The 22,649-nt window shown below is 53.8% G+C and overlaps 2 protein-coding genes across 2 annotated transcripts in view; both read left to right on the top strand.

Moving 5' to 3' along the window:
* Window positions 1–22,649, top strand: part of LOC144504254 (uncharacterized) — a 450,031-nt gene that overhangs the window by 280,482 nt on the left and 146,900 nt on the right. The window lies entirely within an intron of this gene.
* The window catches only part of LOC144504767 (uncharacterized), a 40,053-nt gene that overhangs the window by 16,672 nt on the left and 732 nt on the right, over window positions 1–22,649 (top strand). The window contains exons 3-7 of the mRNA XM_078230510.1: window positions 3,171–3,515; window positions 3,640–3,774; window positions 3,969–4,030; window positions 7,422–7,463; window positions 7,562–7,605. Of these exons, the coding sequence (XP_078086636.1) occupies window positions 3,171–3,515; window positions 3,640–3,774; window positions 3,969–4,030; window positions 7,422–7,463; window positions 7,562–7,597 (620 nt within the window). The 3' untranslated portion in view covers window positions 7,598–7,605. The remainder of the gene's footprint in view (window positions 1–3,170; window positions 3,516–3,639; window positions 3,775–3,968; window positions 4,031–7,421; window positions 7,464–7,561; window positions 7,606–22,649) is intronic.

The following is a 22,649-nucleotide window of genomic DNA, read 5'->3' as shown; positions in this document are numbered from 1 at the left end:
AAAGCCTTGGGATTTTCCTTAATCCTGCTGGCCAATGCTTTTTCATTACCCCTTTTAGCCCTCCTTACTCCTTGCTTAAGTTTCTTTCTACTTTCCTTGTATTCCACACTTGCTTCGTGTGTTCCCAGTCTCCTAGCTTTGACAAATGCTTCCTTTTTCTCTTTGACTAGGCTCACAATATCTCTCGTTATCCAAGGTTCCCATAACCTGCCATACTTATCCTTCACCCTTACAGGAATGTGCCGGTCCTGAATCCCTATCAACTTACACTTGAAAGCCTCCCACATGCCAGATGTTGATTTGCCCTCAAACATCTGCCCCCAATCTACATTCTTCAGTTCCTGCCTAATATTGTTGTAATTAGCCTTCCCCCAATTTAGCACCTGAACTTGAGGACTACACGTTCTTTATCCATCAGTACCTTAAAGCTTACTGAATTGTGGTCACTGTTCCCGAACTGCTCCCTGACTGAAACATTGACCACCTGGCTGGGCTCATTCCCCCATACCAGGTCCAGTATGACCCCTTCCCTAGTTGCACTATCTACATACTGTTTCAGGAAGCCCTCCTGGATGCTCCTTACAAACTCTGCCCCATCCACGCCCCTAGCACTAAGTGAGTCCCAGTCAATATAGGGGAAATTGAAATCTCCCACCGCAACAACCCTGTTAGTTTAAAAACTTGCCAAAATCTGCCTACATATCTGTTCCTCAATCTCCCGCTGGCTGTTGGGAGGCCTATAGTAAACCCCCAACATTGTGACTACACCTTTCCTATTCCTGAGCTCTATCTATATTACCTCGCTGTATGAGCCCTCCGAGGTGTTCCCCCAGAGTACAGCTGTGATATTCTCCTTAACCAGTAGTGCAACTCCCCCACCCCTTTGACATTCCCCTCTATCCCACCTGAAACATCTGTATCCTGGAACGTTAAGCTGCCAATCCTGTCCTTCCCTTCACCAAGTCTCTGTAATGGCAACAACATCATAGTTCCGAGTACTAATCCAAGCTCTAAGTTCACCTGCCTTACCTGTTACACTTCTCACATTGAAACAAATGCACTTCAGTCCACCAGACCCTCTGATTAGCAATCCCACCCTGCCTGCTGTTTCTCTGAGTCTTACTGGTGCCACTGAGGTCCCAGGTTCCCCCTGAATCCCCTTGCCCCAAAATATATCCAACTCTGGAGATCAGAAATGAGGACAAAAAGGAATTGTCACTTGGAAAAACATCGGCGAATAATAAATAACTAGAATCATACAGCGCAGAAGAGGACGTTCAGCCCATCGAGTCTGCACTGACACATTAGAAACACCTGAACTCCCACCTAATCCCATCTGCCAGCACTTGGCCCATTGCCCTGAATGTTATGATGTGCCAAGGGCTCACATAGAAACCCTACAGTGCAGAAGGAGGCCATTCAGCCCATCGAGTCCACACCAACAACAATCCCACCCAGCAATCCCACATATTTACCCTGCCAATTCCTCTAACCTACGCAGTCCAGGACACTAAGGGGGCAATTTAGCACGGCCAATGCACCCTAACCAGCACATCTTTGGACTGTAGGAAGAAACTGGAGCACCCGGAGGAAACCCACGCAGACACGACGCTTGCTGGAAGTGATAATGGGAATAATTGATCTGGAAAATGTCAGTCCAGGCACAATGGGTCAAATGATTTGAGGGCATCCCAAATACTGCTGCAGGGGTCTTAACTCCAACAAGTCCCGTTTCAGATCACCCTGAACTCCCTATCCAAGCAAAATTTAAAAATTCTGATCCTTGTTTTCCAATCCTTCCATGGCCATGACCCTCCCTATCTCTGGAATCTCCTCCAATCCCACAGCCCTCCAATATACCTACACTCCTCTGATTGGCCTCTGATGTCTCTCTGAGATGAATCACTACCATTGGTAGCTGTGCCTTGAGTCGCCTGTGTCCTAGTCTCGGGAATTCCCTCACTACGCTACTCCTCACCACACCCTGCCTCTCTCCTCCTTTGAGACAATTCTTCGGACCTTATAGAGGTCTATAAAATAATGAGGGGCATAGACAAGGTAGATAGTCAATATCTTTTCCCAAAGGGAGGGGAGTCTAAAACTACATGGCATCGGTTTAAGGTGAGAGGGGAGAGATACAAAAGGTTCCAGAGGGGCAATTTTTTCATGATGTGGAGATGCCGGCGTTGGACTGGGGTAAACACAGTAAGAAGTTTAACAACACCAGGTTAAAGTCCAACAGGTTTATTTGGTAGCAAAAGCCACACAAGCTTTCGAAGCTCTAAGCCCCTTCTTCAGGTGAGTGGGAATTCTGTTCACAAACAGAGTTTATAAAGACGCAGACTCAATTTACATGAATAATGGTTGGAATGCGAATACTTACAACTAATCAAGTCTTTAAGAAACAAAACAATGGGAGTGGAGAGAGCATCAAGACAGGCTAAAAAGATGTGTATTGTCTCCAGACAAGACAGCCAGTTTCACTGTTGGACTTTAACCTGGTGTTGTTAAACTTCTTACTGCAATTTTTTCACCCAGAGGATGGTGAGTGTCTGGAACAAGCTGCCAGAGGTAGTAGTAGAGGCGGGTACAATTTTGTCTTTTAAGAAGCATTTAGACAGTTACATGGGTATGATGGGTATGGAGGGATATGGGCCATAATGCGGGCAATTGGGATTCGCTTAGGGATTTTAAAAAAAGGGCAGCATGGACAAGTTGGGCCGAAGGGCCTGTTTCCATGCTGTAAACCTCTATGAGTCTCTGACCCTCACCTTTGACCAAGCCTCTTTGTCACATGACCTGACATCTCCTCATGTGGTTCCAATGCAGCACCTTGGGATGTTTCATTTTGTTAAAGGTGCTACATAAATAAAAGTTGTTGTTATCTAAATCAATAACAAACTTTCATAACCAGTCAGTTTTATAATCTTCTGTCTCTGTTTAACATCTAAATTCTGCTGTTTGGCCTTTTCCTGTAAACACAACGGGCGGAATTTTACTGGCACATCCGCCCGAGTTTGGTACCAACCCGCCCGAGGCCAATGGAGAGTGCTGTTCTCCGAGCCTCACCCGCCCCCGGAATCGGGGCAGGCGTGTCGGTAAAATTCCGGCCAATCCTTTGTAACCTCCAGACTGGTTTTTAAATTGTTGATATTTTCCTCTTTTTAAAGGTGCGAATGTTCCAGTCCTTACCCAGTCTCCGAGTGTGGAACGTGTCACAGAGGGTCAGACTGCACGGTTACAGTGCACCATGGGGAAAGCTGCAGTGACAGACACTGATGTTCACTGGCACCGGGAGCTACCTGGGAAAGATAGGGAGAGAGTTTTAACACAGGATACAGGGAATCACACACACCGGAGCCCAGGTTTCACTGAGCGTTTCCAGCCTTCCAGAGACACCTCCAATAACAGCTTCATTCTGACAATCACCATGGTGCAGCCCAGTGACACGGCCGTCTATTACTGCTCAGTGTGGGGAGATATCAGTGGGAACGGGACACAGCTGAATGTAACCAGTAAGTCCAGTTTACATTGTAAGAAGGCTGTGATCTACATCGGACATCATTTAGTGCAATTGAGCTGGAAGATATCCAGCAGTTTTATTCTGTGAGTCTTTACACGGCCCTCTCTCTGTTACAGCATTGGACGTGGGGGTGAATGGAGAGCTGAGAGTTGTCTGGATCAGTCTGGGGGTTGCGCTGGGAGCTTTTCTCATTGCTGGAGCCATCCTCCTCTTGTGGATCAGACGAGCTCGCGTTAGGAAACAACGACTCTGTAGGTTCAAAAAAATATTTCAGAGAAATGATATTAACCTGAAATAATGTGGTCTGAGCGAGTGTGGTTAGATTAAACACCAGAAATAGATGTTTGAAGATTGGAACATTGATTCCTATCGCATTGTTACTCTTCTGCTGCGTCAGTTATAAGAATAATCTGAGTATTGATCCCCTCAATCTTGTCTTTTGCAGCCTCCTCTCTACAGACCTCGGGTCCAGACTATGAAAATATCCCTCGTTTACAGTGCACGGGGGTAAGTGACCGCCACATTCCCCACCGTCTGTTCCTCTTGATTCAGGATTGAAGAGATTTCATTGCCCTTTGACCTCCCCCCAATAATGCCTATTTCCTGGGTTTGGAGGTGAGGGGGAAAGCACGAGGAGCGGCTCTTCCCGCTCTCTGACCACCTTTACACTCGTCGATGCCAACCAGTGGACAGGGTTGTGCCAGGATTTTGAAAGGGCACAGACTGCGATGGCAGTGTGAATGTTTTAAAGTTTATTTATTATTAGTCACATTTATTATTAACACTGCAATGAAGTTACTGTGAAATTCCCCTAGTCGCCACACTCTGGCGCCTGTTCGGGTCAATGCACCCTAACCAGCACATCTTTCAGACTGTGGGAGGAAATCGGAGCACCCGGAGGAAACCCACACAGACACGGGGAGAATGTGCAGACTCCGCACAGACAGTGACCCAAGCCAGGTATCGAACCCGGGCCCCTGGCGCTGTGAGGCAGCAGTGCTAACCACTGTGCCACCGTGCCGCCCCAAATGAGGCCAAAAGGAGTGATCTCGGCCGTCCCAAGAGGATTCCCAGCTGTAATTAGATTCCTGCAAACCTCTTCACACCAGTTGCTCCGGTCAATCAGCCAACACATCTAACCTTGTGCCTACTCCAATTGGAAAGTAAACAGACTCATTACCCAATTGGATGATGTTTGAGTGTCAGGCAAACTGCCTTTTCCACCAATCCCCAGCCTCGGGGCAGAAGGTGGTTGTCAGACAGCCCTCTCCTCCTCTGCCACCTTTCTCCAGCAGGCACGTAGTGTCTTTGAGAAAGGGGCACCATCTGGAGCCTGCAGCGTTTGCTTCTTGGTCTTCACACATGCCTCGGAGATGGACATTAAATTCCACCCAATGTTTTTAAAGTTCTGTCCTTGTTTAGGACCAGATTCTTGCCACGGTGGAGAGGCTAGCTGGCCTGGTGAAAATCCTGGAAATGGTGATAAATCCAGCCCCCAAACCCAGCATTTCCCAAGCGTGGTGGGACTGGAGTGGGGCCGGGTTCACACAGAGGCAGTGAGTCATTTAAATCACCAGCTACCTCCACGGAAATGGGATTTTGGAAGAACTGCAGTGTCGAATCGGGAGTGTGCAGATTAGCACAGGTTAGAGGAGGCCTAAACTTTGTGGATTAATTTGGATAGCCGGAAACCCCTTTGTATAGGGTCCCGGGACACCTTTGGGAGAGGTATGGCACCATTTAGATTTGTTAAGAGTGAATATGGTTATGCTCTTTTAATGCACAAACTCATTGGAACTGTCAAGGAGCTTCCCAGCTGTCAAGGAACTGTCCAGCTATCAAACCTACCAGTGCTACCCAGGAAGTGTCAAACCCTTGAAGGAACTATCCAAGGATACAATGTGAGTTGGCATGGAGGGGCTAAGTGCAAAGGCTGTTGGTTAGGGGCATAAGTTGTCATCAGTTGGAACTAAGTTGGCATAAATGTAAGAGGGGACATGGGGGTGTGGGTGGGTGGAGGGCATGGTTTGTGGTAGGGAGTGTTTAGGGGTGAGGGGTGTGTATGGGCTAGAGGGATGTTTGTTTGATTAATTTCTGTTATTTGGACACTGTGCATGAGTCATGCTAAATTCTCCCTCAGTGTCTCCCTTCAAACAAGTGTCGGAGTGTGGCGACTGAGGGATTTTCACAGTAACTTAATTGCAGTGTTAATGTAAGCCGACTTGCGACACTAATAAATAACCTAAACTAAACTGTGCCAGAGCAGGGAGGGAGGCTGAGTACCCAGCTCTCCACTGCACGCGGTAACCTGTCCACACATTCCCCCCCCTCCACCTGCCCCCCACCCCCACCCCCACCCCACATTTCCACAAAACTCTGACCTATGGGAGGTCATTTGTAAAGGTTGGTTTTGTCAAGCTGGGAAATGTTTGGATCTACGAACCTGACCCAAAGACATAAATCAGATCCGTGGAGGGTCATAGTCCCCAAAAAGTGATAGCAACATTCATGTTCTACATGCACTTCCTCTACCCTCTTTTCATCTTACTTCATCAACACATAAGAACAAAGAAAATTACAGCACAGGAACAGGCCCTTCGACCCTCCAAGCCTGCACCGACCATGCTGCCCGACTTAACTAAAACCCCCTACCCTTCCGGGGACCATATCCCTCCATTCCCATCCTATTCATGTATTTGTCAACTCGCCCCTTAAAACTCACTATCGTATCCGCTTCCACTACCTCCCCTGGCAGCGAGTTCCAGACACCCACTACTCTCTGTGTAAAAAATCTGCCTCGTACATCTCCTTTAAACCTTGCCCCTCACACCTTAAACCTCTGTCCCCTAGTAATTGACTCTTCCACCCTGGGAAAAAACTTCTGACTATCCACTCTGTCCATGCCTCTCATAATCTTGTAGACTTCTATCAGGTCACCCCTCAACCTCCATCGTTCCAGTGAGAACAAACCAAGTATCTCCAACCTCTCCTCATAGCTAATGCCCTCCATACCAGACAACATCCTGGTAAATCTTTTCTGTAACCTCTCCAAAGCCTCCACATCCTTCTGGTAGTGTGGCGACCAGAATTGAACACTATATTCCAAGTGCTAAAGCTCTATAAAGCTGCAACATGACTTGCCAATTTTTGAACTCAATGCCCCTGCTGATGAAGGCAAGCATCCCTTCTTGACTCCCTTCTCCACCTGCATTGCCACTTTCAGTGACCTGTGTATCTGTACACCCAGATCCCTCTGCCTATCAATACTCTTAATACATCTCTCTCTTCCTCATGTGCTTACCAATGTCCCCTTAAACACATTGACAATATTCACCTCCAGAAGTCCTTGGGGCCACAAGTTCCACATTCTCACCATTCTTTGGGTAAAGAAGTTTCCCTGAATTTCCAGTTGGGTTTATTAGTGATTATATCCCTGAGCTTTGATATCTATAACATTTCAGTCCTGGTCAATAGTTTTTTTGCACATTCTCTGGTGCCTCTATCTCTCTTCTCTGAACTGGTTTTAGTGGCTGGAATTTTACCGCCCTGCCCGCCACGGGAATCGGAGCGAGCGAGGCACGGACCATAGAAAGTCCGCTGACCTCGGGCGGGATGTTACAATTTCAGGATGAGTGAGGCTGTACAATTGTGCCCAGTGTCTTTCAGACACAGCCCTTCAGTGCAATCCCAAGCCAAGTGAAAAATAGATTCTAATTCTCCTGAATGATTAGCAGGATGCTAAACCAGCAAAGTTTGCCGTGTGTGTGGCATCATAATGTGCTGGAGAGATTTGGCTGGATCCAGTTATCCTGTTTCACAATCTGACATTGCCCGTGTATCGCTGAATCCGATCTCTTTGCATTCCTTCACTAATTTTTACCATTTCATTTTGTTACAGAAATCAGGTCATCTCCAGGTTGATGCTAATCAGATTTATATGGTAACAAACTTGCATCTCAGAATCATCTAAAATCATTCCAAGCAAAAATCTAGTGTCAAAATGTTCATTAATGGTTTTTTTCTCTCTTTGTTCATAAGAATGTGTCTCCCCGAAGTAAAGCTGCTTCACGGTGACAGTTCAGGTATGTTTGAGTAAACCCCACTAACTATCCAGGAGTTACAGCGGTGCAGAGGGAGGACAATTCAGAGGGGTCGTGTAAAGAGTCACTGTGGGTGGAGCTCAGAAACAGGAAGGGCGCAGTCACTATGTTGGGGGTATACTACAGGCCTCCAACAGCCCAAGGGAAGTGGAAGAACGGATATGTCAGGAGATAATGGATAGGTGCAGGAAAAATAGGGTTGTTGTCGTGGGAGACTTCAAGTTCCCTGGTATAGACTGGAAATCGCGTAGGGCTGGGAGTCTGAATGGGGAGGAATTTGTAAAATGCGTACAGGAAGGTTCTTTGGAACAATATGTAGATAGCCCGACTAGAGAGGGGGCTATACTGGACCTAGTACTGGGGAATGAGCCCGGTCAGGTCTTCAAAGTTTCGGTAAGGGAACATGTGGCAAATAGTGACCACAATTCTGTTAGCTTTAGGATAGTGATGGAAAAGGATGAATGGTGTCCCAAGGGTAAGGTGTTGGATTGGGGGAAGGCTAACTTTAGTGGGATTAGGCAGAAATTGGCATCTGTTGATTGGGAGAGGCTGTTTGAGGGTAAATCCACATCTGGCATGTGGGAGTCTTTTAAGGAACAGTTGTTCGGGCTGCAGGACAGGCATGTGCCTGTAAAAAAGAAGGATAGGAAGGGTAGGATTCGAGAACCGTGGATAACCAGGGAAATTGAGGGATTGGTCAAAAAGAAAAGAGTGGCGTACATTAGGTCCAGGCAGCTAAAAACGGAGGGAGCTCTGGAGGAATACAAAGAAAGTAGGAAAGAACTCAAACGAGGAATTAGAAGGGCAAAAAGGGGTCACGAAATGTCCTTGGCAGACAGGATTAAGGAGAATCCCAAGGCATTTTATTCATACGTTAGGAACAAAAGGGTTGTCAGGGAAAAAATCGGACCTCTCAGGGACAAAAGTGGGGAATTATGCTTAGAGCCCAAAGAAGTAGGGGAGATCCTACATGAATACTTTGCGTCGGTATTCACAAAGGAGAGGGATGTGTTGACTGGGAGTGTCTCGGAGGGGAGTGTTGACCCGTTAGAGAAAATCTCCATGATAAGGGAGGAAGTGTTAGGTTTTTAGGGGATATAAAGACTGACAAATCCCCAGGGCCCGATGGAATCTATCCACGGCTGCTCAGGGAGACGAGAGATGAAATCATTGGGCCTCTGACGCAAATCTTTGTCTCATCACTGGACACAGGTGAGGTCCCAGAGGATTGGAGGATAGCTAATGTGGTCCCGTTATTTAAGAAGGATAGGAAGGATAACCCGGGAAATTATAGGTCGGTGAGCTTGACGTCCGTGGTAGGGAAGTTGTTGGAGAGGATTCTTAGAGATAGGATGTATGCGCATTTAGAAAGGAATAAACTCATTAACGATAGTCAGCATGGTTTTGTGAGAGGGAGGTCATGCCTCACTAATCTGGTGGAGTTTTTTGAAGAAGTGACGAGAATGGTTGACGGGGGAAGGGCCGTGCATAGAACATAGAACATAGGACAGTACAGCACAGAACAGGCCCTTCGGTCCACGATGTTGTGCCGAGCTTTATCTGAAACCAAGATCAAGCTATGCCACTCCCTATCATCCTGGTGTGCTCCATGTGCCTATCCAATAACCGCTTAAATGTTCCTAAAGTGTCTGACTCCACTATCACTGCAGGCAGTCCATTCCACACCCCAACCACTCTCTGCGTAAAGAACCTACCTCTGATATCCTTCCTATCTCTCCCACCACGAACCCTATAGTTATGCCCCCTTGTAATAGCTCCATCCACCCGAGGAAATAGTCTTTGAACGTTCACTCTATCTATCCCCTTCATCATTTTATAAACCTTTATTAAGTCTCCCCTCAGCCTCCTCCGCTCCAGAGAGAACAGCCCTAGCTCCCTCAACCTTTCCTCATAAGACCTACCCTCCAAACCAGGCAGCATCCTGGTAAATCTCCTCTGCACTCGTTCCAGCGCTTCCACATCCTTCTTATAGTGAGGTGACCAGAACTGCACACAATATTCCAAATGTGGTCTCACCAAGGTCCTGTACAGTTGCAGCATAACCCCACGGCTCTTAAACTCCAACCCCCTGTTAATAAAAGCTAACACACTATAGACCTTCTTCACAGCTCTATCCGCTTGAGTGGCAACCTTTAGAGATCTGTGGATATGGACCCCAAGGTCTCGCTGTTCCTCCACAGTCTTCAGAACCCTACCTTTAACCCTGTGATCCACATTTAAATTAGTCCTACCAAAATGAATCACCTCACATTTATCAGGGTTAAACTCCATTTGCCATTTTTCAGCCCAGCTTTGCATCCTATCTATGTCTCTTTGCAGCCTACAACAGCCCTCCACCTCACCCACTACTCCACCAATCTTGGTGTCATCAGCAAATTTACTGATCCACCCTTCAGCCCCCTCCTCTAAGTCATTAATAAAAATCACAAAGAGCAGAGGACCAAGCACTGATCCCTGTGGCACTCCGCTAGCAACCTGCCTCCAATTCAAAAATTTTCCATCCACCACCACCCTCTGTCTTCGATCAGACAGCCAGTTACCTATCCAATCGGCCAACTTTCCCTCTATCCCACACCTCCTCACTTTCATCATAAGCCGACCATGGGGGACCTTATCAAACGCCTTACTAAAATCCATGTATATGACATCAACAAATCCATGTATATGGATTTGTTGATGTCATATACACAGTCTATATGGGCTTTAGTAAAGCGTTTGACAAAGTCCCTCATGGTAGGTTGGTGCAAAAGGTTGGATCTCATGGGATAAAGGGAGAGGTGGCTAGATGGGTGGAGAACTGGCTTGGTCACAGAAGACAGAGGGTGGTAGTGGAAGGGTCTTTTTCCGGCTGGATGCCTGTGACTAGTGGTGTTCCGCAGGGCTCTGTATTGGGACCTCTGCTGTTTGTGATTTATATAAACGATCTGGAAGAAGGTGTAACTGGGGTGATCAGTAAGTTTGCGGACGACACGAAAATGGCTGGACTTGCAGATAGTGAGGAACATTGTCAGAGGCTACAGGAGGATATAGATAGGCTGGAAATTTGGGCAAAGAAATGGCAGATGGAGTTCAATCCAGATAAATGCGAAGTGATGCATTTTGGTAGAACTAGCGTAAGGGGGAGCTATACGATAAATGGCAGAACCATAAAGGGTGTAGATACGCAGAGGGACCTGGGTGTGCAAGTCCACAGATCCTTGAAAGTGACGTCACAGGTGGAGAAGGGAGTGAAGAAGGCATATGGCATGCTTGCCTTTATAGGACGGGGCATAGAGTATAAAAGTTGGGGTCTGATGTTGCAGTTGTATAGAACGTTGGTTCGGCCGCATTTGGAATACTGCGCCCAGTTCTGGTCGCCACACTACCAGAAGGATGTGGAGGCTTTAGAGAGAGTGCAGAGGAGGTTTACCAGGATGTTGCCTGGTATGGAAGGGCTTAGTTATGAGGAGAGATTGGGTAAACTGGGGTTGTTCTCACTGGTAAGACGGAGGATGAGGGGTGACCTAATAGAGGTGTATAAAATTATGAAAGGCATAGATAGGGTGAACGGTGGGAAGCTTTTTCCCAGGTCGGTGGTGACATTCACGAGGGGTCATAGGTTCAAGGTGAGGTGGGGGGAGGTTTAACACGGATATCAGAAGGACGTATTTTACACAGAGGGTGGTGGGGGCCTGGAATGCGCTGCCGGGCAAGGTGGTGGAGGCGGACACACTGGGAACGTTTAAGACTTATCTAGATAGCCACATGAACGGAGTGGGAATGGAGGGATACAAAAGAATGGTCTAGTTGGGACCAGGGAACGGCGTGGGCTTGGAGGGCCGAAGGGCCTGTTCCTGTGCTGTATTGTTCTTTGTTCTTTGTATAAAGAGGACACTTTTAACACTCAGTATTTACACTGCTGAGGCATCCTGTTCAGTTCCCTGTGTTCACTCTACGGCACCAATAGTTTGTGGGTGCCACAAGTTTAAAATACCTGAGACAGTAACTGCTGAATAATTGAGAGAACCAGAATACACAACACATACATGGGTGTAAAGTGAATGGAATGTCCAATATTAATGTCATTTCCTGACAGGAGAAGGTGGTAAAGGGGCGCTGCGCACAACTTGTCCTGGTCTCTATATTCTCCAAGGCGGCCTTCACGACACATGACAACGGGGAATCACTGAGCAGAAACTGATAGCCAAGTCCCGCACACACGAGGACGGCCTCAACCGGGATCTTGGGTTCATGTCACACTATCTGTTACCGCCACGACTTGCCTGGGCTTGCAAAATCTCACTAACTGTCCTGGCTGGAGACAACACACATCTCTTTAACCTGTGCTTAACCCTCTCTCCACTCACATTGTCTGCACCTTTAAGACTTGATCACCTGTAAAGACTCGCATTCCAACCATTATCTTGTAAATTGAGTTTGGGTCTGTATATGCCCTGTTTGAGAACACAACTCCTCACTCACCTGATGAAGGAGCAGAGCTCTGAAAGCTTGTGGCTTGTGCTACCAAATAAACCTGTTGGACTTTAACTGAATGTTGTGAGACTTCTTACTCTATGTATTGCCAGAATGCTGCCCTAACCCATCACCACGACTGCATCTCTAAACTGAGCGAATCAATGGTCCAAATTCCAGCCTGCTCACACTGTATCCTCAATTCCAAAGTCCATCACCACCTGCAATCTCCAATGATCCATTGTTTACCCACAATCCTGCACCCGATTCCCAGGGAAAACCGTTTCATTTTTAGGGTCCAGTGGTTAACAGGTCTCCGGGAGAGGGTTGTGGGTGGGGGGAGATTGAAGGGGATGGCCGGTGTATGTGCGAGAGCTTATCTATCAAATTACAAACAATATTCCTCCCACTGGCAGCGGCACAAAGTTGATCCAGACTGTTTCATCTGGGCGCCTCTGCAAAGATCAGCATTTATTTCCTATCCCTAATTTCCCTTGAACTGAGTTCCTCTCAGTCATTTCAGAGGGTCTGAAGTCACGTGTAGGCCAGACCACATAAGGGCAGATTTCCTTCCCTCAAGTACATTAGTGAACCCGATGAGTTTTTGCAACAATCGATGATAGTTCCATGGTCATCGTTACTGAGACTTGGGGCCCGATTTTACCATTTTGATTCCAAGTGCTGAGCAGACTGGAAACTGGGAGTGTTTCAGATCCGACTTTTACACCCGTTCTCAGGCGAACCATTACGCACTCTGCCTGAAACAATATCAGCGATTCCGATTCGCGCTGCACAGGCCTGTGGGCGGGGCTTAATGTGTCTGAAATCCAGCAGCTCCGCTCGGCGTCTCCAACTGCACATGTGCAGAAGAAAAAATGATAGAATGCCGTTCCCCTGCCTCATCCCTCCCGAAGCAGATAATGCCTCCCCCTGGCCCCCACAGACATTGTCCCACCCCCCCCCCCCACAACATTACTGACCCCCTTATCTCCCCACCCCCTCCCGCCACCCAGACCAATCGCGGGCCCTTCCTCCTTCTCCTCCCCCCCACTGACCTCCGGCAGAGTGGCAGCGGACACCCCTTCCATTAGAAGGGTCCCTTTCACGTTATGAGAGGGACTATACCAGAAGGACGAATCATCAACCTGCCTGTCCACCCAGCCACTGGAAGGTGCTCTCTCCCTGGGAGGAGAGAGGAGAGGGAGGAAGAAAGTGAGGTTTTTCCACCTGCAGAGGGGAGGACAACACAGAACACCGGGACACATCACATCAAAGGGCTGGGCTGGTGCCCCATTCATCAAATCTGTGTCTGAAGGAGAGCGGGGGGGGAAGAATACAAGATCATTTTCCATCAACAAGGGTGGGGGGGGTGAAGACACCCCGGACTTTGTACTGCTTGGCCCAGGAGGGCTGAAGAAGGGAAGTCCCCCCACCCACTGCTGCCCCCCCAACACCACCCCCCCCCCCCCCCTCCTCCTGACTGGGGCACCGGCCCTCCTCAGTGCCCTGTCCCTCATCCTCCCTCCTGCTCCTCCGTCCCCCTCTCTCCCTCTCTGACACCAGGGGGAGAATACCTGGACCCCCACCCTCCCTCATTCCCTCTCTGTCCACCAATACCTGGGCAGAGGCAGCACCCCTCCCCGCCCCCACCACACCCATATCCCTTCCCTCTCTACCCCTCTCTCTGCGCCTGATTATAAAGGCCAGAGAGGACCCTCACCCCGCCCCCCCAGGGATACACCCTGCCGTATATCTGGTCAGTCTCGGGGTGGGCATAGCACCACTTGATTAACATCATGGCGACAGCATCACCGATGGCAGGGCCATTCAGGCCCACCAAAGCCCCCACCACTCCCAGGGCCCTGCCACCTTTCAGCTTTATAACCAAACAACTCGGGGTCAAGTGCTACACCCACCCCGACATGACCATTGAGGCCTGCGTTCGGACAATGGTGGGGTTGTTGACCCCTCAGCCATTGTAACGGCTTCAAAGATGTACGGGAAGGCCGTATTCTTTCTGAAGGCCGAGCGGGCGGTCCACCTCACCCTGGAAAAGGGGCTCACGGTGGGCGGGACGTTCCTGGCGGTGGACCCCCTGGAGGCCACCGCCCATCGGATTGTCATCTCGAACGTCCCGCCCTTCATCCCCGTGGAGCTCCTCTTCCCCCACCTCCATCTACTGGGGGAGGTCAGGTCTGGGATGGCACTGATCCCACTCGGCCTTCGTGACCCAGCCCTCCGGCACGTGTACTCGTTCCAGCGCCAGGTCGATGCCCACCTTGCCCGGGAGGAGTGCCTCGAGGCGGGGTTCAATATCGCCTTTCAGGGGACCACCTACCGGGTCTTCTGGTCCGCGGACGGCGTGCGGTGCCATGCCTGTGAGGAGGCGGGGCATATTAAAAAAAACTGCCCCACATCCAAGGCCACCGACCCCCAACCCAAGGCGGCCGCAGCTGGCACCACAGCCCCCTCTCCCCCTAACCAAATACCACCTGGGCCCCCGCAAGGGGAGGCCACACCGGCAGCGGCTGCCACCTTGACTGCCAGTGGGGGGGGGGGGGGAGCCTCTACGTGGCCAGAAGACCCAAGGGAAGAAGGTGAAAAAGAAGGGGAGGAATGGAACCCCGACCCCCACTGCCCCAGTCACCCCGGCAGCCGGCTCGGGGAAAATACCCACCTTCGGCCCCCTTCCAACACCATCTACCGAGCTCAAGGACACTTCAACGCCCAGTGCTGGGCCCGGAGTCACGGGTGCGTGGGTTCCCGGGTCCGGGCAGGGGGGGGCATGCGACCCCGAGCCGGCAATAGACACACCTCCCAGGGAGGGGATGGGAAAAGCCAAGGGGCGGGGCAGGAAGGAGAGGGGCAGAGTGTGAGGGGCATCCCCTGCCAGGGAGCTGCCCCTCAAGAAGATGCACTACACCCCGGGGGAGGGGGAATCTGAGACCCGTGGGACTCCCCACACCCCCTCCCCCTAGCTTAGAGGTTGTGGAGCCCACGCCCCTCTCCCAGTTCATACCATCCTCTGCCCCGCCCCCATCCGTCTTCATGCCCCGCCCCCAGGACGGGGGCAAGAGCACGAAAAAGAAAACCGATAAAAAGAAACACGTGCTGCCGCAGTCCCCCAGGCGGGACCCCCCCGGGGGCCGTGTGAGGGCGGGACCCCCCCGGGGGCTGTGTGAGGGCGGGACCCCCCCGGGGGCCGTGTGAGGGCGGGACCCCCCCGGGGGCTGTGTGAGGGCGGGACCCCCCCGGGGGCCGTGTGAGGGCGGGACCCCCCGGGGGCCGTGTGAGGGCGGGACCCCCCCGGGGGCCGTGTGAGGGCGGGACCCCCCCGGGGGCCGTGTGAGGGCGGGACCCCCCCGGGGGCCGTGTGAGGGCGGGACCCCCCCGGGGGCCGTGTGAGGGCGGGACCCCCCCGGGGGCCGTGTGAGGGCGGGACCCCCCCGGGGGCTGTGTGAGGGCGGGACCCCCCCGGGGGCCATGCGAGGGCGGGACCCCCCCGGGGGCTGTGTGAGGGCGGGACCCCCCCGGAGGCTGTGTGAGGGCGGGACCCCCCCCCGGGGGCTGTGTGAGGGCGGGACCCCCCCCCGGGGGCTGTGTGAGGGCGGGACTCCCCCCCGGGGCCGTATGAGGGCGGGGCTCCCCGGGGGCTGTGTGAGGGCGGGGCTCCCCGGGGGCTGTGTGAGGGCGGGGCTCCCCCGGGGGCTGTGTGAGGGCGGGGCTCCCACGGAGCTGTGTGAGGGCGGCGCTCCCCCGGGGGCCGGTGAGGGCGGGACTCCCCCGGGGGCCGTGCGAGGGCGGGACCCCCCCGGGGGCCGTGCGAGGGCGGGACCCCCCCGGGGCCGTGTGAGGGCGGGACTTCCCGGGGCCATGTGAGGGCGGGACCCCCCCGGGGCCGTGTGAGGGCGGGCCTCCCCGGGGGCCGTGTGAGGGCGGGGCTCCCCGGGGCCATGTGAGGGCGGGACCCCCCCCGAGGCCGTGTGAGGGCGGGCCTCCCCGGGGGCCGTGTGAGGGCGGGGCTCCCCGGGGCCGTGTGAGGGCGGGACTCCCCGGGGCCGTGTGAGGGTGGGACTCCCCGGGGGCCCGGTGAGGGCGGGACTCCCCGGGGGCCCGGTGAGGGCGGGCCTCCCCGGGGGCTGTGCGAGGGCGGGGCTCCCCGGGGGCCCGGTGAGGGCGGGACTCCCCGGGGCCGTGTGAGGGCGGGACTCCCCGGGGCCGTGCGAGGGCGGGGCTCCCCGGGGGCCGTGCGAGGGCGGGGCTCCCCGGGGCCGTGTGAGGGCGGGCCTCCCCGGGGGCCGTGCGAGGGCGGGGCTCCCCGGGGGCCTGGTGAGGGCGGGGCTCCCCGGGGGCCTGGTGAGGGCGGGCCTCCCCGGGGGCCGTGTGAGGGCGGGGCTCCCCGGGGCCATGTGAGGGCGGGACCCCCCCGGGGCCGTGTGAGGGCGGGCCTCCCCGGGGGCCGTGTGAGGGCGGGCCTCCCCGGGGGCCGTGTGAGGGCGGGACTCCCTGGGGGCCGTGTGTGGGCGGGCCTCCCCAGGGGCCGGGTGAGGGCGGGGCCCCGTGTACCATTCCACCCGGTGCATTTCAGCACCCCGGAGGAGTTCCTTTTTAGCCTGCTGGGGGACTGCGGCAGCACCCCACTGTTTGGGTCCTTGGGCGACGGTGGCGAGGAAGGCCCCCCCCTCTCTATCCCGACCTCTGATGCTGGGCGCCCCTGACCTCGGGCCGGACAGTTCTCTGGATCTGTGGGGTTCCCAGGCGTCTGGGGCAGAGGGGGGTACTGAGCCGTCGCTGTCCACGGACCCACAAACCAGGGAGGAGCCCGGGGCAACCCCTCCTCCACCTGGGGGTGGGATCGGGGTGTGAGTTCGGACTAGTTGGCGGCTCCGTGCCGCCCACCGTATGCCCTGCGGCGGGGGACCCAGAGTCGAAGGACGACTGCCTTGAGGAGGTAAGCTGCTCGGTGGTGGGCACGGGGCCACTTTTGGAGTCTGCCCGGAGCGAGGCGAGGGATTCCCTCGTGCCCCCCTCCAAGTCAGCCCTTATCCCCTCTGGGGAACTCGGGGCCTTTCTTAAAAGACCACTCTGGTCGCCCTGACAGCGTCCGGCTCGCCCTCGACCGTTGGTCGGCCCTGGCGTTGCTGGTCCGATCCGCGCAGGCCTGCTCACAGCCCGCATCGGGTCTGGCTGGAAAAGAGCGCCGTTGGGTACAGGAGTTCCTCAACGGGCTCACGGGGGAGTGGACTGGCGCGTCTTGGCCCAGCGCCCCCCCACGCACTTGGATAAGTGGAGACGGTGGCACAATGCTACTGACATGAAGGTGACTATAGCCAGCCTCAACGTCAATGGCAGCAGCGAGCCACTCCGCAGGTTCCAAACATTCTTGGTCCTCCGCGACGGGAAGTATACGGTGTGTTTCCTGCAAGAAACCCGTACAATTCCGGGAGACAAACCCCGATGGCTCCTGGAGTGGCAAGGGTGGGGTCTACATGAGCCACCTCACGCTCGCTTCTAGCGGGGTGGCTATCTTGTTAGCCCCACATTTTCAGCCGGAGGCCGTGGGGGGGTCAAGGAGCCGGTGCCAGGCCGGTTGCTGCACTTGACGGTCCATGAGGGGGGCGTGGTCATTCACTTGCTGAATGTCTATTACCGTCCGCCGGACCGCAGCAAATGACTTTCTGAGAGAAAGTGTCCGCTCACCTCGACACCATCGCTGGGGGCGAATGCATCATCCTCGGGGGGGATTTCAACTGCACCCTCGAGACACGGGACCGCGCCGGCCCCGGGCTGCGCACTCCGGCGGTGTTGAAGTTGCGGGACCTGCTCAGGACCTGCAACTTGGTGGACGCCTGGAGACATCTCCATCCTGGCTCCAGAACTTTCACTTACGTGAAGCCTGGAGACAGAGCGTCCAGAATCGACCGCCTTTACATTTCGAGGGCCCAAGTAGCCGGCGTGCCGTCGGCCTCCATACGGCAGGTGCCGTGCATGGACCACCACCTGGTGTGGGCGGAGTTTGCTCCGTCTCGCGTCCGGGGGGGGGGGTCCGCGTACTGGCACTTCAACAACACGCTGCTGGAGGACGAGCGCTTCCTGGACTCGTTCCGTCGATTCTGGGCCGGCTGGAGAAGGAAGCGGGGAGGCTTCCCCTCCTTGAGGCTCTGGTGGGACGTGGGCAAGACTCACGTCCGGACCTTCTGTCAGGGGTACGTGAGGGGGTCGACGAGGAGGCGGAAATCCAGGCTCGAGGAGTTGGAGAAGGAGCTTTTCGACCTGGAGGCACGTCTCAGTCAGCCCGAGCGGACCCGGCCCTGCGGCTAGAGTACAGGGAGAAGAAGGGCGCGCTGCTGGACCTGCAACTGGTCGGGTCCCGCGGCGCGTACGTGAGGTCGCGGCTCCAGTTCCAGGTGGACCTGGACCGCGGCTCCCCCTTCTTCTACTCACTGGAAAAAGGGCGGGATAACCGTCAGCAGCTCCTTACGCTGCTGGCCGACGACGATTCCCCCGTCTCGGATCCGGAGGGCATCCGGGCCATTGCCCGGGATTATTACACCTCCCTCTTCTCTCCGGATCCGTCCAGCGAGGATGCCCACAGAGTTCTGTGGGAGGACCTGCTGCAGGTCAGCCCGGAGGGCGTCGGCCGGCTGGAGGCCAATATCAGCCTGGCCGAGCTGACCGGTGCCCTCAACAGCCTCCAACGGGTCAAGGCCCCGGGGCTGGACGGGCTGACCGTGGAGTTCTTCAGGGCGCTCTGGGACGTCCTGGGAAACGACTACGCGGGGGTCCTGGGGGAGAGCATAGCTACCGGGGAGATGCCCCTTTCGTGGCACAGGGCAATCATTGCCCTGCTGCCAAAGAAGGGGGATCTCCACCTTCTTAAGAGCTGGCGCCCGGTCTCCCTCCTCAGCACGGATTATAAAATCTCTGCCAGGGCTATGGCTTCACGCCTTGGATCCGTGCTGGACCACATGATCCACCCTGACCAGTCCTACACGGTCCCGGGCAGGTCGATTCATGACAACCTCCATCTCGTCCGATACCTAATGCACCATTCCCAGACGGCTGGTCTGTCGGGCGTCTTCTTGTCTTCAGATCAGGAGAAGGCGTTCGACAGGGTGGAGCACGGGTATTTACTCGGAACTCTGCGGGCATTCGGGTTCGGGACGCATTTCATTGCCCGGATCCGATTACTGTACTCTGCCGCAGAGTGTCTAATTAAGGTTAACGGGTCCCTGACGGCGCCCCTTCGCTTTGGGAGAGGAGTACGGCAGGGCTGCCCCTTGTCCGGCCAATTGTATTCTATATGCGTGGAGCCATTCCTGCGCCTCTTGCGGAGGAGGTTGTCAGGTTTGGCTCTGCGCGGCCCGGACGTCGGGGTGGTCCTGTCAGCTTACGCCGACGACGTGCTCCTCATGTTCATGGACCCGGCTGACCTGCGGAGGATGCGAGAATGCCAGGCGGTGTACTCCGCCGCGTCCTCCGCCAGGATCAACTGGGCCAAGTGCTCCGGACTCCTGGTCGGTCCGTGGGAGACGGACCCCCTTCCAGAGAAGCTTAGCCCTTTCACCTGGAGCAGGTGGTGGGCAAGTTATTGGAAGGTGTGATAAGGGATAGGATCTACAAATATTTGGATAGACAGGGACTTATTAGGGAGAGTCAACATGGCTTTGTGCGTGGTAGGTCATGTTTGACCAATCTATTAGAGTTTTTCGAGGAGGTTACCAGGAAAGTGGATGAAGGGAAGGCGGTGGATGTTGTCTACCTGGATTTCAGCAAGGCCTTTGACAAGGTCCCTCATGGGAGGTTAGTTAGGAAGGTTCAGTTGCTCGGTATACATGGGGAGGTAGTAAATTGGATTAGACACTGGCTCAATGGAAGAAGCCAGAGAGTGGTTGTGGAGGATTGCTTCTCTGAGTGGAGGCCTGTGACTAGTGGTGTGCCGCAGGGATCGGTGTTGGGTCCATCGTTGTTTGTCATCTATATCAATGATCTGGATGATAATGTGGTAAATTGGATCAGCAAGTTTGCTGATGATACAAAGATTGGAGGTGTAGTGGACAGTGAGGAAGGTTTTCAAAGCTTGCAGAGGGATTTGGACCAACTAGGAAAATGGGCTGAAAAATGGCAAATGGAATTTAACGCAGACAAGTGTGAGATATTGCACATTGGAAGGACAAACCAAAGTAGAACGTACAGGGTAAATGGTAGGACTCTGAAGAGTGTAGTTGAACAGAGGGATCTGGGAATACAGGTACAGAATTCCCTAAAAGTGACGTTACAGGTGGATAGGGTCGTAAAGAGTGCCTTTGGTACATTGGCCTTTATAAATCGGAGTATCGAGTATAAAAGTTGGAGTGTTATGGTAAGGTTATATAAGGCATTGGTGAGGCCGAATTTGGAGTATTGTGTCCAGGTTTGGTCACCTAGTTACAGGAAGGATGTAAATAAGGTTGAGAGAGTGCAGAGAAGGTTCACAAGGATGTTGCCGGGACTTGAGAAGCTGAGTTACAGAGAGAGATTGAATAGGTTGGGACTTTATTCCCTGGAGCTTGGAAGATTGAGGGGAGATTTGATAGAGGTGTATAAGATTTTGATGGGTATAGATAGAGTGAATGCAAGCAGGCTTTTTCCGCTGAGGCTAGAGGAGAAAAAAACCAGAGGGCATGTGTTAAGGGTGAAAGGAGAAAAGTTTAAAGGGAATATTAGGGGGGGCTTCTTCACGCAGAGAGTGGTGGGAGTGTGGAATGAGCTGCCGGATAAAGTGGTAAATGCACTTTTAACATTTAAGAAAAACTTGGACGGGTTCATGGATGAGAGGGGTGTGGAGGGATATGGTCCAAGTGCAGGTCAGTGGGACTAGGCAAAAAATGGTTCGGCACAGACAAGAAGGGCCAAAACGCCTGTTTCTGAGCTGTAATTTTCTATGGTTCTATGGTTCTAGGACCAATCTCCTCTACTTGAGTGCCCATCTCTGTCCAGTCGAGGAATCCTGGCCGGCGAACTGGAGGGAGCTGGAGGCCAAAGTCTCCGCCTGCCTGAGTCGCTGGACAGGACTGCTCCGAGTGCTGTCCTACAGGGCGCGAGTTCTCGTCATAAACCAGCTGCTTGCCTCCATATTGTGGTACCAGCTGGTCACTTTGACCCCTCCCCCTGGCTTTGTCACCAATATCCAGAAAACCCTCGTGCGGTTCTTCTGGGACAATCGACTGCACTGGGTCCCTGCCGCGGTTCTGCATCTCCCGCTTGAGGAGGGCGGACAAGGTCTGGTGTGTCTCCGCACACAGGTAGCGACCTTCCGCCTCCAGACCCTGCAGAAATCCCGTTACTTCGAGCCTCCTCCACGATGGCGTGCCCTGGCGACGGATTTCTTCCGCCAGTTGCACGGCCTGAATTACGATGTGCAGCTGCTGCATATAAATCTGGGGCACCTTCCGACCTCCTTGCGGGAGTTACCCGTCTTTTACCAGGACCTCCTCACGGTCTGGAACGCGGTCGCCTCGCAACACAGCGTCAGGAGTGGCGGCTCTCGTGCTCAGGAATCTGCTCCTCCAGCTGTACAACATCAGGTGGCTGGCGGAGAGGAGGGCCGTGGACGCCAGGGTGACCAAGATCGGGGACGTGCTGGATGGCGGAGGAGCCCCCATGTGCTGGCTGAGCGCGCGGGGGTGGCCGTCTGGCACGCGGCTAAAGCCATCCAAGACCGTAGGACAGTCGTGCTCGGCTCTGAGTGCACACGCGGTCTCGAGGCGGCGCAGGCGTGCGGTGGGATCCCGTTCGAGCGTTCCCCTGCTCGGACGGAATTTCACATTGGCCCAAACCGGTTTTTCCGGTTCACGGGTTCTCAGGATTGCCCCTTCTGTGGCCTTGTGGAGTCTGTGGACCATGTCTACGTTACGTGTTATCGGCTGCACAACCTTTCTGTTTCCTCAAAAACCTTTTATTGATGTTTTGTTTGCACTTCAGTCCCACGCTCCTGTTCTACGGGCACCTGGTGCGGAGAGGGGCGGGTCGGGATGGCGACCTCCTCATGAACCTGCTCCTGGGCCTGGTGGGACGCGCTATCAATAGGTCCAGGCAGCGGGCAATCGGCGGGGTCGTCCATCCTGACTGTCTGCCCCTCTACCGTGGCTATATTCGCGGCCAGGTGTCCCTGGAGAGGGAGCATGTGGTGTCCATGGGCGCAGTTGACGCCTTCCATGCCCGCTGGGCACCACAGGGGCTGGGGTGTATTATCAATCCTGATAATCACCTCTTGATTTAATGTTTTAAATTTCCTTTCGACTTTGTTTTTGGTTCAGGCTGTTCCCCTCCTTTTGGGGAGCTGCCCCTTTTAATTTGTCCCTGAGTTAATTTGAGTTAGTTTATTTGGTTGGTGTGAAAAGAGCTCCCTAATGGGTCCTAATTAATGGTGAAATCAGTTGCCTCATGCTCCCTATTTAAAGCAGGTGTGTCAGTCTCTCTGCCTGCATTCAGCAGGGAGCAACTGGAGAGCTGGCTGTGTACAGGTGTATGGTGTAAAAAAAGTAACTTGGTGACGGGACTTTCACCTCCGT

The sequence above is a fragment of the Mustelus asterias genome, chromosome 15 (assembly GCF_964213995.1).
Source record: "Mustelus asterias chromosome 15, sMusAst1.hap1.1, whole genome shotgun sequence".
NCBI classification, from domain to species: domain Eukaryota; kingdom Metazoa; phylum Chordata; class Chondrichthyes; order Carcharhiniformes; family Triakidae; genus Mustelus; species Mustelus asterias.
This window is presented reverse-complemented; position numbering and strand designations above follow the sequence as displayed.